This window comes from Benincasa hispida, chromosome 8, assembly GCF_009727055.1.
Source record: "Benincasa hispida cultivar B227 chromosome 8, ASM972705v1, whole genome shotgun sequence".
Lineage (NCBI taxonomy): Eukaryota > Viridiplantae > Streptophyta > Magnoliopsida > Cucurbitales > Cucurbitaceae > Benincasa > Benincasa hispida.
The window spans coordinates 1,542,559-1,558,648 of NC_052356.1; the positions used below are offsets into that span (position 1 = coordinate 1,542,559).

Genomic DNA, 16,090 nt, shown 5'->3' on the forward strand with positions numbered 1-16,090 from the left:
TTGTTAAATTATTTAGTATATTCAAATCCTAAATATGATTTATTGATTCATAGTTTACAAAGAAAAAAAAAAGGGAAGTGCAAAATGCAATCCAATTTTTAATAGAAGCAAAAGTTGTATTATAGTTGATATGGTAATCCGAGCATGAAAAAGGGTGGAATTGAGGAAATTTCCCCTAAAAGATGGTGCGAGTAATTCTTTTTGTCAAGTTGCTCAATGAGGTAGACTTGTCATTTCATCAACGTCAGCATTTAACGATTCAGTCAGCATTTCATTAATATAAAGTTAAATGACCATTTAAAACTATTTTGCTAACTTAGAAGGGATTAAAGTATATCTGATGAAACTTCAAAGATCAAATAGACATCAACAAAATTACATTCTAAAAAAGAAGGAAGAAAACGAAGAATTGTGCATCTAAGTGTCAATAGAGAAAATAAATGTCCATTTCAAGTCTTGATAACACAATTAAATCCTGTCATCTTTTCATAGAGTAATGGAAACAAAGTTTTTCTTTGTTTAGACATCTCGCTAGAAACGATGGAAAATGAGTATTTATTCCATATTATTAAAAAGAGTGTGAAATTGAAATCCACTTAACCAAGTCTTTGTCATAGGGCATGCTCAACACTGTTCAATATCTCTCCAGGTTAATTTTCCAGGAAAGTAAACAAAAATAAGGCCAAGAGAACTATTTAAATCTAAACATAATGTATTCATTAACCAAGAACTTTTCGTTTATTTACCAGCGGAAAGAACACTCACCTCTGCCATGCTTCAGATGTCGATGATAAGAAAACGACGTCATTTGTTAACTCAATCACGGACTTCTTCTGGCTTCTTTTTAGATTTGAGATACCATCCAAGAGCGCCAAGAATAGTTACAGTTCCAGCTACAACAGCATAATTGCGGTGTTTGTCACTAGATATTTTCTCTGTTGATGCTCCTGATGCTGAGGCCGAGCCACTTGGAATGGAATCGGTTACTGATCCTCCTGCCTTTTCTTCTGGTTTAGGTCCCTACAAACATAATGCAGCAGCCTAGAAGATTAGAACATTTAGCTCTTTGTCAAAAAAGAGAATTTAATTACCCTACATAAGGGTGTTTGTGAGTTGGGTTTGGTCAAGTTGAAGCACCTTTTAGACCCAATATAATTGTTCAAATTGTAAGTTTCTTCAACCTAAATAACCCTAATTAAATAATGCACCTAACCCAACTAAACCATGAAACAATTGGGTTGTCTTCGTTCAGGTTACTCAGGTCAATTATTTAAATTTTTGCTCTAGAAATAAGAAAAAAGTTAATATGTAAAACCTTTATTTAATTATCTTCATATACTGAATTAAGATTAACAATTCAATTTGAATTTATATTATGAAAATTTTCTTTTCAAAGTACTAAAAAGTTGTTTTTAGGAGTGGGAGAATAAATAATCTAAAAAAACAATGAAATTAAATAAAATTAAAATTAATATATGTATATATAATCATATCATAAATTTAAAAAAAAAATACTTTTTAAAATTAATAATATATTCGAATTGGTTAGAATTATTTTATGTGAACCAATGAACCAATCCAACTCATAAAATTTTTCATTTATTTTGAAACCAACCTAACCAAACTCAAATGAGTTGATAACCCAACCCAAATCGTAACGGTTGAGTTGAGTTGATCAGAGCTTTTGGGTTATCGGATCTTTTGAACACCCCTAACCCTAAACCTAAATGTGTGATAGAACTTAGCCACCAATTTGATTTATCAACATATACCATGGGAAGTTCGAAGACCTTCCCGTCTCTCTCCAACAGAAAATACAGCCAAAATACCACTAACTTAAAATGCTCTTCCCCTTAAATCACATTTAGCAAGCTCTCCTCGACCAAATTCTATAATAAAAGAATATAAATGGATCCCACAGCCCTTACAAAAACCCATTACATTCCTTTCTTCAGAACTCAAGGATACAATTGTACAACCAATAGAACAAATCTTGTTCTAAGTAAGGTCATCTCGATTACATTCCTTTCTTCCTCGCGCACCTCCCGGAAGATTCATCTTTTCCTCCTCTGGAAATTGCGCAAAAAGTATCAGCAATGAGCTCCCAAGTTGCATCATCCTTCTCGGTTTGTTCCCAATGAATGAGAACCTCCAGTTTTATCTCACAGTGCCTTGCGCGAGCCTAACACTTCAGCTGGAAAAAATTGCATAGTCAAATTATGCTGTAGCCTTCTAGGTTTGGTGGAATGGGGAACACTTGGGAGATTATGGCCAACAACTTTGCACAAAACTGATATGTGAAACACTAGATGAATTCTAAATTCCCACCATAATGCCACGCGGTAGGCCACTCCACCTAGCCGCTATTCATTACAATATCTGAAATAGTCCGATAAATAGCGAAGCTAGCTTAGGATGTATGTGACAATGCAAAAAAGTTAGGTGGTAGGCTCGCAACTTAATATACACCCATCGTCAAATAGGAAGTGAACATCATGGCACTTTTCATTAGCCAACTTCGTCATTCGTTGCTGAGTCTTCAACAAAAAACCTTTCAGCCATCCCATTCTGATCCCAGAATTGAGCATCAACTTCAGCAACCGTCGAATCACAAGTATAGGGCAGCAAAGGTGGTGGTGACTGGCTAGAAACAATCTCAAAAGGCATATTGTTCGCTGACACATGAAATGATGTATTTTAAATTGATAACTAAACTAGGCCCAAAGAATCTATTTCAACCACTATGACGGTGTCGTCATCACAAAGCAGCGAGAAAGTATGTTTTGACCCCTCGATTTACCACCTTACTTTGCTCTTCCGTTTGAGGGTGATAGGTTGTGCTCCTCTTCAACTGAGTGTCCAATGCATGAAATAGTTCTTCCCAAAACAAACTAGTTAACGTTTTATCTATATCAGAAACAATAATTCTCAGATACCCATGTAAATGAAAGATTTCTTTGATGCAGAGCCACAAAAACCACAAGTATTTGAGCAATATAAAATGCACATACTTAGACAAATAATCAACCACAACAAGAATAATTGCATACCAATTCAATTTTGGAAGACCTTCACAATGAAGTTATTTATCTTCCCAAATCTTGTCCGGAACAGGTAAGACTTGTAAGAGACAGCCAGTGCCAATGTGAAGTACTTTGCTAGTTGACATACGGTACATTCAGCAACAAAAGCTTGCACCATTGCTTTCATTCCACACCAATACACTTTCCAAGCTCCATGGTGAGTCGGTGACATCCCACCCGATTATCATGAAACTCATGCAGTGGATGAGTTTGGGGGTAAAACCAACCTGCCCTGCCCTTATAAATGGGTAAGTGGTCCCTCAAAGCATACCCATCTAGAGCTAGTTGTCGTGCTTGAAGATTCCATCAAATGGGCATGGCCTGCGCTTATTTGTTCCTTAGAAATGGTCGTATTCATGCCTTCCACTACATTTGGCATGCCCAACTCCATCGTTGGCAATAATAGAGACACATTAGCCGCTTGATTATCTAATCCTCTTTTATGCTCGATACTGAAGTCATACCACTGTAATTTAGCTATCCACTTGGTAATTTCTCAATCTCTTGCTACAACCCTTTGCTCCAACAAAAAAAAATTGACGTTTCTGATCAATATGCACAATAAACATGTCTCCCAAGAGATCAGGTCGCCACTTTTGGACCACTAAGACTAACACAATGGCCATAAACTCTCTTTTGTTCATACACCGCCTTGTATCAATGCAGTGTAGGGTAAGTGGTCGTATTCATGCCTTCCACTACATTTGGCATGCCAACTCCATCGTTGGCAATAATAGAGACACATTAGCCGCTTGATTATCTAATCCTTTTTATGCTCGATACTGAAAGTCATACCACTGTAATTTAGCTATCCACTTGGTAATTTCTCATCTCTTTGCTACAACCCTTGCTCCAACAAAAAAAAATGACGTTTCTGATCAATATGCACAATAAACATGTCTCCCAAGAAGATAGGTCGCCACTTTTGGACCACTAAGACTAACACAATGGCCATAAACTCTCTTTTGTTCATACACCGCCTTGTATCAATGCAGTGTAGGTAAGGCTGGGCTAAAATGCACTAAAGATTGTTGATTCTACATAACATCACTCATATGCCCACTCCGAAAGCATCCAATTCCACTACAAACACTCAATCTTGTTGATCAATACGCACACTCCTGTTTATTCCCTCAGTGACAACTATTTTGCAACGATACCAACTCTATAATATTCTTTGGTGTTCGCCATTTTTCCATCGCATCCAATTTTGCTGGATCAACGACTACCTACCACACGTTCAAGACACAATATACCCAAACATTCAATCTTGGCAGCCCCAAACTGGCATTTTTTTCAAATTGCCACATACTGATTCACAAGCAAAATCTCTAATACTTGGATTGAGTAACGGAATCCTGCATGGTAGTACTAATAATCAGGATGTCATTGAAGAATACCAAAACTTCCAGAGGAAAGGTCGAAATATGTCGTTCATGGAAGGGGCATTGCACAACCAAATGCCATTACCAAGAACTCAAAATATCCCCCATGAGTTCGAAATGTCATTCTGTGAACAACTGAAGGATTCATTCATATTCGATGATACCCATTCTTCAAATCGATCATAGAAACTATCGTAAGTCCTCGCAACTCATCAAGCAATTCATCTACAACAGCAGTAGGATATTTGCCTAGCTCGGTTACATGACTGAGGGCTTTGATAGTAGACACAAAAATGCCAACTCCCATCTTTTTTTCCTTTATCGACATTATTGAACTGGAGAACACATTTCTATTTACAGCAAACAATCAATATTTCTTCCACAAGACATTCGATCTATTCCTTCGAAAAACTGTGGATGATGGTAGAGGCACACGTCGATTGGTCCATTTCCCAGCTCCAACTCGATCGCATGCTCTTTCGTCCAATTTGGCAGCAATTTCATCTGAGGTTCAAAAATTCAAGCATACTATTACAGAACACCCTTCACGGCCTCTGGACAACCTTCAAATGCCATATTTTGCATTGGTCCATCAATTGCAACCTTCTTTAAGGGTCCTAAGGTGTTTAATTCAATGAGCACCCCTTGATCCTCCTCCCGAAAGGCCTCCATCCTTCATTTAAAAGATATTTAGGATTTTACCGAACTGTGATTGCCTCACAGCTAAACCAACCTTTCTCCCACACGAAAATCCAGGGTTGACACATGGTAATCAATGTGAAACTTGCCCAATGAATCTAGCAAATAAATGCCCAAAATTACTCCGTGATGCCAAGGATAACGGGAGGAATCATTTTCTTTCTTTTTTATGAAAATAACTCCGCTATGCCAAGGATAAAGGACAATGGATAAAGGGAGAAATCTTGAATAATAATAATTCATAAATGGTTAAGACCACACCTTTGTAAATGCCAACAGCGTGCACAGACCCCCGTACCAAGCACCACGCCATATCTTGCAGATGACGACACATGTAATTGGAGGGTTCATACTTCTTCTTTTGAAATGAGTTGTGTGTCGCCCTGCTATCAATCAACACTACCACGCCATGCCCACCAACATTCCCACGTAACTTCAAATTGAGAGAAGGAGCTACTACTCCAGGTGTCTCCCTTTCATTGTTAACCATGGTCTTTTCTGCCAGAGCTTCACCCTCTACAATCAGTTCTTCATACCCATACCACCATTATCTACAATTCTTCTTTCTTGCAATGGTGCCCAAGGCTATATTTTTGTTGTATTTGTAGCATAGTCCTTTTTCCCTCTTGGCTTTGAATTCATCATCCATTGCTTGAAAGACGTTGTCATTGTCGTTTACACAGAACTCAAACCACCAGTTTTGAACATATATCAAATAAAGGTTTGAGAGTTTCCCGTCTCTCTCAATTTTACCCAAGAGAACCACACAGAAAATACAACCAGAAGATACTTCTAGCCCATAACGCTCATCCCCTTAAATCACATTCAGCCTCTTCCCACCCAAAACCTACCAACGGGAAATAGCATAATATAAATGGGCCCCAAAACACCAATACAAATCCCATTATATTCCATCTTCTTTCCTTACACGCCTACGCTCATAAACCTTAGTGATTTGGGGCCAATCAATAAGCAAGTAGCAGGGCCTCATCATAGCAATAGGAATCAAAACAGAACCACAATGTATTGAATAAAAGAAACTGACAAGATAAATCAAGTAATTTGAGGAGCCTCGACCCTCACCCCATCTTGAGATCTCTCTCAAGCCCTACTTCACTCACCACAATCATGTTTATCTTCTTCATTCGCCTCCTTCTCTATATATAATCAACAAGCATAACAAACTCCCTGGTTAATTATAACTATACCCTTAATACTCTAGTAACACCATAATAGCATTTGTATCAAAATGATAGGCCCCCAATTATGAAGGTTTACATATTTAGGCATATGGGACGGGTGTAGTACTTGTGTTGTTAATTGTCAGGCCTTTGATTTCTTAGTATATATATACCGTGATTGCGAGGGGTGGGGTATCTTTTTGGTTATACTCCATATTTTGGTTCTCGCGTGAAAAATTGGGAGAGGCTGGGAGCTCTTGAATCTTTCCAATGTCGTTGATAAACAAAATTAAGGTTAAGGTCTATCATAAAAACATATAAAATTACTTCAATAAAATTAAGTTGTAGTTTTACAATTATTAAGAAAACTGTAAAATTTTAAATTTTACTATGTGAAATCTATATTATCCAAGATCCCCATATTTCGAACTCCATAATCTCAAATGAATGAAAATTTTAAGGAACTAGAAGCCTACCTTGCGTGCAAGCTTCTCCAGTTTTTCTTGTTCAGTTTTCTGCAAAATCTCAACCAAATTAAATATGAATGGAAATAAGGTAAAAAAGACAGCATAAGCAAGCAGATGGTAAAGGAAGAATCTTCACTCACACTCATAGATATAAATAAACTCTTGGCATTGAAAAAAGTCCAAGACTTATCAATTTGATGCTTCAGCATAGACAAATGTTCCACATTAATATATATATATATACTCTACCTGGAAAAGCATGGAAAAACGAAAGTGCAACAACCTAGAAAAAGCCTTTAATTACACTCTATCGTCAAAATGAAGAACTATAGAACTGCACTAAGAAGAACCGAAGAAGTCCTTTTGAGATAACAAAGCCACGAATCTCTATGGCAATATCCAGAAACCAATCCTCTACTTCAATAAATACCATTTAACCCACTAGAAAAGAAGAAATGAGCCTAAACTTGATAATAATAAAATGGGATCGTAGAAAAATTTAAAGGACAGTAGACTTGTCAGTTACTTGTTAGAGAGAGAGACAGGGATATTGACAAAAATGACCCTTTAAGGGTTTTGTTTTGGACACTATTCAAATAATAATAATAATTTTAATAAAAATATAACAATAAAAGAATCCTTTGAATTAACAAGTATTTTTGGACCCCTTAATGGTGACAATGATATAAGCATAAAAAGCTTTTACTGCTAAATCACTTTCATACCCTCTACTTCATTAAATACAATGCTAATTACTTTTCAACCACTTTTTACCTATCATCAGTAAACTAATTTATAATTTAATGCTTAAAAGAAAATTAAACTCATTGACACCCACTCACCTCATCATTTTCATCCAACAAAATTTTCCTCCTAAAAGTTGTACTCCACAATCTCACCTTTTTTTTTACCTTTGATTTTCCATCCATCGTTTACAAAAGGTATGTAATACAATCTATTTTACGTTGTTGTTTGAATAGCTTGAATTATATAGGAGATCCTGGCCAGCCAATTGATTATATTCCCAACTAGGTTTTGTAAATTCTCGTTTGGGTCTTCAAACAACTTAAAAGGAAAAACTATCAATATTTCCCACAAGTAAATTTTCCAAACTCTCCACTCGTTTCATCATATAAATATAATAATTTGTGAAATAGCAAATTATTAGAAATTCATAAAACTAAAGAAAACATTAGAAAGAAGGTAAATGCCAACCTAATCAAATATCTAAATACCTAATTACACAAAATAAAAGACAAAATTAACTGATAAGATAATGCATGATGTCTGTTTCCGACCCTTGGACAAAACTCTTGTCCTCAATATTTTCTCATATAATTTTATAGCTGATTCCTTTTTTCTATATCTGTGAGTGTCCGGACCAGCTTAAGTGTACCTCGACTAATTTTACAGGACAATCCGCCTGACCCTACAATATTTAGGTATCAAGAAAACTCGTAGGAAATTAATTCCCAGCTAGATGGCCACCATGGATTGAACTCCTTGACCTTTTAGTCATTTATTTTTTTTTTACCTTTAGACCAACAAAAAGGGACTCCAATTGCTCAAAATGTTTAAAAACCGTTACTAAAACCAAACGGATAGATCTCATTCCCAACAAAAATAAAATTGAAAAGAATAGTAGACTCATTTGACGGCGTAGAGCTCGAGTGAAACTTAAAATCTCTCGAAATAGCAAGTTGTACGTCGGTAACAAGCAAATTCACCATATTTTATTCATCTCGATGCTTATAATTATAATCTATGAAACAACCAACATGATCAAAACGAAAAAAAAAACATGGAAAACCTAAAAATGACAGGTCGGAGGCTTTAAATGGGAACCTTGATGTAGACATTCTCAGCAGCCTTTTCTTCCTCGCTGAGTATCTTCCCGCTGCTGGAGAACCTTCGGGAAAAGATTCTAGCGGCCGTCCTAGCTGCTGCCATTTCTATTGATCGCCTTTCCTAACAAGAGGAATACGATCGATTGAATCGAAACATAACAGTTGTGGGAAAACCTATAGAACAACTAAGCAAGATTGGTTGAAGACGATTGCTTACCGAAAGAAGGAGAGAGAGTTTTAGGAAGAAAACGGTGATAGTCGGTGCGGGAGGAACTGGGAAGTCGAATAGGGGTTTGTAGATGCAAAATTTCCGAAGCTAAATTGGTGGGAGATTAAGCCAACTCAAGGCCTTTAATTTAAGAAATGGATCAATACTCGTTCCAAGCTTGGAAACCAATAAACTTGTGTGAATTTGAGGAGCACGACGTACACGAAAAAAAAAATCAGAAAATATAATATAATGATAATATATAATAAAATAAATAATCTAATATATATAATATATAAAATAAATAAATAATAAAACGTAAATAAAATAACAAAGAATGGGTTTCCCTATTTTCTTGGATCTTTTTAGATTGATCAACTAATAGGTGTCTTTCAAAACTCGTCAAATGTCACTATTTATAGATAATTTGGCAAGTACATTTAAATAAAAATGATACATGAAATTACATGCATAACCTATGGTAAGTTTTAAAACTATATGACATACATTATGGCATATAAAATAGACATACATCACATGTACATTTAAGTAAAGATGGACCGAGATAGATAATCTCAAAACCAGAAATTAAATGGCTAAACAATTACAAAAGTTGAATCCACCGGTTCAGAACAAGTGAATCGAGTCTTGAACCGCTCTACCAAGAACCCTTGCAGCTTGATCGTGTAGAAAATCTCCTGATCGTCGAGTAACAATGGAGTATAAATGATTGTGTAGCTTTTAACTAATACAACGTGCATCGAGCATCGCATACCATGCGATCGTGTAGCTAATAACTATGTAATGAGCATGAAAGTCTACACGATCGTTTAGCACGCAAGTCTTGTGCCGAGTATCATATACCGCGCAATCGTCTACCTATCGAGCGCCTACGCGATCATGCAGCCAACGCAACACAATTGTGTAGCAAACTTTACACGATGATCATTTAGCAGATTCTACACGATCATGTAGAAAACTCTACATGAACGCATAGAAAAATCTAAACGATCGTTTAGCTCTAGCTATACGATGCGGCCATCGTTTCGTCTTCTCCATCAAAGCGCACTGTAACCTTTCTTTGAAGCTTCACAAGCGACTCAAAAACTAAAATGAATATAGACTCGATTGCAAGTTTAATGCCCAAAAACGCAGGAGCCCTTATAAATTAACTTTGTAATTCAAAAAGAAAGCCATCAATAGAGACATCTATTCCGAAACATCCATCAACAACCATCCACATACATTTAACATTTAAACGCAATGTAGAACTTAAAACCCACCTCTAATGTAAACGATTTCAATACTGAAATGGAATTTGGTATCAGAACTACAACCTGACTCTGATACCAATTGAAGGAACTCGATTTAAAGAGATCCTTGAGCAGAAGCAGATCATCCAAATTTCATTTTGATTGAAAACACAAATTTACAATAAAACATATAGATTATACATTCTAAGAAAAATTACAGCATGTTCTTTAAGAGAGAAAAAGGTTCAAGAGATTATACCTTTCAAGAACACTTCTTCTTGTAAAACCCTCGAACTGTCACGAACCTTGAACTCAGCAATCTTGAAGACTTTCTACAAGAACTTCACGAACCAAAAAGAGACACAACCACTAGGAACCTGCGGTATACTTAGGGTGAGAGTTCAGGAGTTGTGGGCTCTGACTATTTTAGTTAGGAGGGTGATTTTTGAGTTTGGAGGAGGAAGGAGATTGAGGAAGAACACATAACGTTTTTGTTCTCACTATCATATAGCAAATGCCTCAATCGTTTAGTCTCTGTGTTTTTTGTGTAGATCTCAGGGGAAGAAGAAGAAAACTATTGTCTTTTAATTCCTTTTTGCCATAAAAAACCAATTAACCACCCACTAAGTTGGTTAGAGAGAAAATATGATTTATTATTCAAAATAATAAAATGATATAAATAAATATGATAACCAACTTATCATATTATATTTATAACTTATAGTTTTAATATTGTATTTGTTGGGGTTGATGCCCTAAACTCTCTTAGGGTCCTGTAGTTTGTAAACACTTGTATGAACAAACACTTGTGATGTAATAATATGAGATATTTTCTTCACTGTTGTCTATGAAATATGAGATATTTTAGTCGCATTTACCACAAACCAATAAACTAAGATCCCTAGTTGTCGTTGTAACTTAAGCATGTATGTGGAGACATATAAGTGGATCATGCCTTAAGTGATAACCTAAATGGTCTGTAGTATATAGATAAATGAGGGAAACCTTATCCTGTCGGATACGACCCGCTTTGTAGATGTTACAAGTGTTGTAAAGTGCTACAGATGGTTTAATCCTGAATCATTCATATGGAGGCATGCGAGCGGGGGTCCTATACAAAAATTTGTATAAGATCGGACCATGAAGTGTTTAGTCTCGTTATATAACGCCATTCATGACAGAAACTTTCATTTCACTAGGATGACTATAGGTAACATGACTTAATCCTAAGTAAGTTGGAAACTTATGCCTATGAGGGCGATCCTTTGATTTGCATGGGTGCAAGTGGCCAGATTGTCGACTCAAACCTACCACCTTGGGAATTCATCGATTGGGGATCTGGGAACTCAACTACACAAGATGGAATTCACTCCTTTCCCGAAGTAGGGGCAAGTAGATAGATTGCTTCTTTAAGGGCTGGTTCCAAGGCTTGAAGGATGTGGTGCCACACATCTTCTCATGGCCCAAGAGGTATCCACTCATAGTAGGACTATGATGTATTATTCATTAGAGAAATCAGTGGTACTTAAGAAGTTAGATGTAACTACAGGGGAAAAATGATAAATAGCCCAGCTGTACTTACGAATGATCTGTGAAGGGTTATCATACTGTTGACTGGTTATATCCGATGGACATAGAAATATATTTGTGGTGAGAAAAGTGCAGCTGTTGGTCTTTAATGGAGTGCATGACAGTTCACGGATGGTGGATCTCGTGATTAAAGAATTTAGTCAGCTATTCATGTATCGTTGGAGCTTCAAACGACAGGTCCATTAGGTCCCCTTGGTAGCTCAATGGGTTCAAGTTGAGAATCAGTTTTTGGGTCAGTTTGAAGTGTTCAAATTGACAAGAGAGAGATTGATTATATATGATATAATTAAATTGGTTCAATTATATATGATATAATTGATATGATGTATAAGATACATTAATTGGAGGAATTTGATATAAATATTATTTATGTTGAATAAAGAAGAAAGGAACTATAGTTTAAATGTTACATATGATGTGATATTAAAACTATAAGTTATAAATATAATATGATAAGTTAGTTATTATATTTATTTATATTTAAAATAATTATATGATAATTGTAGGTAGTTTTCTCCTTTAACCGTGCATGAAAGTAGGAGGTGTTCAATTTTCATAACTGAAGGATAAAATGAAAAATGTTTTCATTTTGTGAATAATCGCTTCATTAAGAAATTTGCTAATCGTTTTGCTTTAAACACGATAGCCCTCAGCGAGATACTAAACGATAGTGAGAGATTTCCAAACGATCGTGTAATAGCGAGATTTCTAAACGATCGTGTAAACGATAGCGAGAGATTTATAAACCATCATGTGATAGCGAGAGATTTAGAGATTTATAAACCATCATGTGATAGCGAGAGATTTACTAAACGATTGTGTAAATGATCAAGTGAGATTTACTAAGCGATCGTGTAGACGATTTTCACAAGAGCGAGATTTACTAAACGATCAGGTATTCTGTCTATGTGATAGACCTTCTCCCACTTACGTAATCGTTTAGTTCGGTTGTTGGATTCCTCCTTCCCTCTACCAAATTCACACAGAGCCCACACCTCCTGACTCTCACTTCGAAAATACCAAGGTAACCTAGTGGTTGTGTCGAAAGGTTCTTGTTCGAATAGCAGTTTGTTCGTGATTTAAGAACAACGAGAGATTGGCTAGACGTTCTAAGCAACAGCACAAGATTGGCTAGGCGATCTAAGCGACAACGAGAGGTTGTTGTTCCAGTGATCACAAGAGCGAGAGATTCATAAACAAAGGTTTCTTCAAAGGTATATCTCTCGTTTCTTTTGTTTTTTAACAAAGAAAACATGTTGTAATTGTTCTAAGGTGCATAATTATTCTGTATGCTTGTGAATGGCTTGGAAAGATCTTGCTTCCGCTCATCGTTCTCTTGTTCAGATCGTATAAATGATGGGGTAAGCGATCGTTGAGTATGGGATACTCGTTTGCAAGGCAGATGCGCGCACACTAAACGATCGTGTAGGTCAGCAAGCTTCATCGCTTAGTCATTGACTACACGATTGCGAGGTAAATGTTACTTATCGCTTGCTCTTTGATCATCTAGACGATCATGCTTCACAGCATCATAATCATCTATACGATCATCTAGACTTGCGTTCAATATTAGTGCGCTAAACAATTGAGTGGCCTCATGCTTCATCGCATTGTAAATGGTACTTGATCATTGCTAAACGATCGTGGTTACTCGCCCATTTTACTAAACGATCAGGAAGAAGTCTTCGCCTAGGTAGTTCAAGACCCGGTTTGCTTGTGAACCGGTTTGCTTGATGGTTTTATGTAATAGATAGAATTTAATTTCTAGTTTTTTAGGCTAATCATCTTGGTCCATTAATTTTGTGAATGTACATAGGATGTATGTTTTATTATATGTCATATAGTATGCCATATGGTTGAATTCCCACCATAGGTTATGCATTGGTCATGCATCATCTCTATATTGTAAGGGTTCTGATATAGTAGTTTGCATGATTAAATTACATAAGAGCATGCTCATGGATCATCTAATATAAGAGTTATATTCGTGCATGCATTAAGCATATACATGCATCATCTTTATATTATAGGTGTTATAGTATAAGGGTGTATGGAAGCATGTATGCTTAGTTCATTACCAAGTATATAAGAGTTATATATAGTAACGAATGGACATTGCATGAAGCATGACACATAGGTTAAATTTATAAGAGCTATAAATACTTAGTTTTGCTAAGCAATGTGAATGGTTTTAGTTGTTTCTTTTATAAGAGTTATAATGGAAATTAGAACTAAAATCAATAAGAAAGACATGCATACGAACTTAGGCTTGAATAATGTTTTAAAAGAGTTTTAAAATTTGATGGAGATAGGCCGAAGATCACGGTTCTGAAGAGATTAGAAACCTAAGGTTTAATCTTTTAATCAATTTAATAGGATTAAATTGACTAATAAAAGATTAAATATGTAGCAAATCTATCTATAAGAGACCTTTTGTCTAAAGCAGGTTCTGTCTAGGCTGGGGTACTTAAGCTGACAGAAACGGAACACCCCTACCTGGATTTTAAATTCATTAAATTTTGAAAGGATGTAATTTATCTCAACTATTGGATTACATATTCCAATTTTGGTTTGGAGCCAAAATTAAGTTAATTAATTGGAGAAGTAATTAGTTTGAGATTAATTTGATAAGAGATTTGAAATTTTTGGATTATTTTGGATAAAGATTTGAAAATAAATTAAAAAATGGAAAATATTTGATAAGAGATTTGGAATTTTTGGATTATTTTGGATAAAAATCTAGAATTTTTGGATTATTTTGGATAAAGATTTGAAAATTAAAAAGAAAAGAAAAGAAAAGAAAAGAAAAGAATTAGGATTTTGGAAATTAAAAGGAATTTGAAATTTAGGAAGAAAAATGAGAAATTGTAGTTTTAAATTTTATCATCTTTAATTTTGGAGATTGGATCCAAATTAAGGAAAATGATTAATTTAAATTGAGTTGATAAGAGAAATTTGGATTTAAGTTAAAATAGTTAGACTATGGAATTTCTAATTTAGTTAGATTGTGAAAATTTTAATTCAATTAGAATATGGATTTATAAATTAATTAGATTATGGATTTTCTAATTAATTAAAATATGGATTTCCTAATTAGAGAAAATGTTTATCTACTACTTTAATTATTGGTTTTCTTAAAAAAATAGATTTCTTAATTATATAAAGTGTCATATTCAAAAAGGAAATCTAATCTATTTATTACTCCAAGTTATGGAATCCCAAATAACTTAGGATTAAGATTATTTTTCTCTATAAATACAATCATCCACTACATTCCAACCATTAACTTCATTCCAAAGAGAGGTCAATTAGAGAGAAAAATCATTGCTATTTTCATATTTTTTTAGTCATTCCCCGTTGTGTGTTTACCGGTCACGGCCATTCGTTGGATTTTTATTTGGTGAGTATTAAGACTATGGAACTTTTTGGATTAGTTATAAATATTGGGAATCAAATTTTAAATCCCGAATCTTGGTTTATGTGTATATTTGAATCTTTGAGTGACGTTTGGAATAAATTTGGAGCAAACAAAGTATTTGGAACGTTAATTCAAGTTTTTGTTGGAAATTTATTTTCTGGATTAATTTTGGAATTTCAATCCGAGGTAAGTGTCTTTCTACTGGTTCGCCTCCGAGCCAGTCGTCCCCCACCGCATGATAATATTTGGATTGTTTACTTTAGACTAATTGGACTATTTATTTTAAACCAATTGGACAGTCTAATTTAAACTGATTTGACTGTTTGATTTAGACTGATTGGGCTATTAATTTCATGATATGAACTGATTGGGTTGTTTTGACTATGATGTTATGTAAACTTAATTGAGGATGCATTGGTACTTTTACTCCTAAGATAAACAATTATAAATATAATAAAGGAGTTATATGTGAATTGATGCATGCTAAGTTGGTATGGTTCTTGTTAACTTCTTTATCTAGGCAGATGAGCACAGATAGTGTGCTCCTCCGGGACCACACCATGATTGTATATGTGCACTTTTATGACTGATCGTGTACCTTTGGAATACACACCTACGACTGATGTGTGTTCCCTCAAGGCACACTTACGACTGATTTGTGTACCTTCGGGTTACACACTATGATTGATGCATGTCCCTCTGAGTTCGTGTTTACAACTAATTCGTGTACCTTCAGGTTACACACTATGATTGATGCATGTTCCTCCGGGTTCATGTTTACAATTGATTCGTGAACCTTTGGGATACGCACTATAACTTATGCATGTTCCTTCAAGATCGCGTTTATGACTGATATATGACTCTTCGGGATCACTACGACTGATATGATATAGTTGGGGATGATGCCCTAAACTCTTGTTGGGTCCTGTAGTTTGTAAACACGGTTTTGAACAAACGTT

The 16,090-nt window shown here is 35.3% G+C and overlaps 1 protein-coding gene across 2 annotated transcripts; it reads right to left on the bottom strand.

Annotated features, from left to right (window-relative positions):
- Positions 1-528: 528 nt before the first annotated feature.
- Positions 529-9,073, bottom strand: LOC120082606 (uncharacterized protein At2g27730, mitochondrial-like). 2 transcript variants are annotated; one of them, XM_039037857.1, is made up of 4 exons: positions 8,880-9,073; positions 8,661-8,778; positions 6,825-6,863; positions 529-1,020 (listed from the first exon to the last, which is right to left on the bottom strand). In XM_039037857.1, the coding sequence occupies exons 2-4, from the start codon at positions 8,763-8,765 to the stop codon at positions 817-819; spliced, it is 348 nt and encodes a 115-aa protein (XP_038893785.1). In that variant the 5' UTR covers positions 8,766-8,778; positions 8,880-9,073; the 3' UTR covers positions 529-816. The 2 variants fall into 2 exon arrangements, with proteins under 2 accessions (XP_038893785.1, XP_038893784.1); XM_039037856.1 differs by having other exon boundaries at positions 535-1,020; positions 8,661-8,783; positions 8,880-9,070.
- Between the last annotated feature and the right edge of the window lie 7,017 nt (positions 9,074-16,090).

Excerpts from the sequence above, each read along its gene's own strand:
- LOC120082606 (XM_039037857.1), bottom strand. The coding sequence starts at position 8,765 with ATGGCAGCAGCTAGGACGGCCGCTAGAATCTTTTCCCGAAGGTTCTCC. Across the intron at positions 6,864-8,660 it reads CTGAGAATGTCTACATCAAG|AAAACTGAACAAGAAAAACT; the intron begins GTTCCCATTTAA and ends GAGATTTTGCAG. Across the intron at positions 1,021-6,824 it reads TGGAGAAGCTTGCACGCAAG|GGACCTAAACCAGAAGAAAA; the intron begins GTAGGCTTCTAG and ends TTATGTTTGTAG.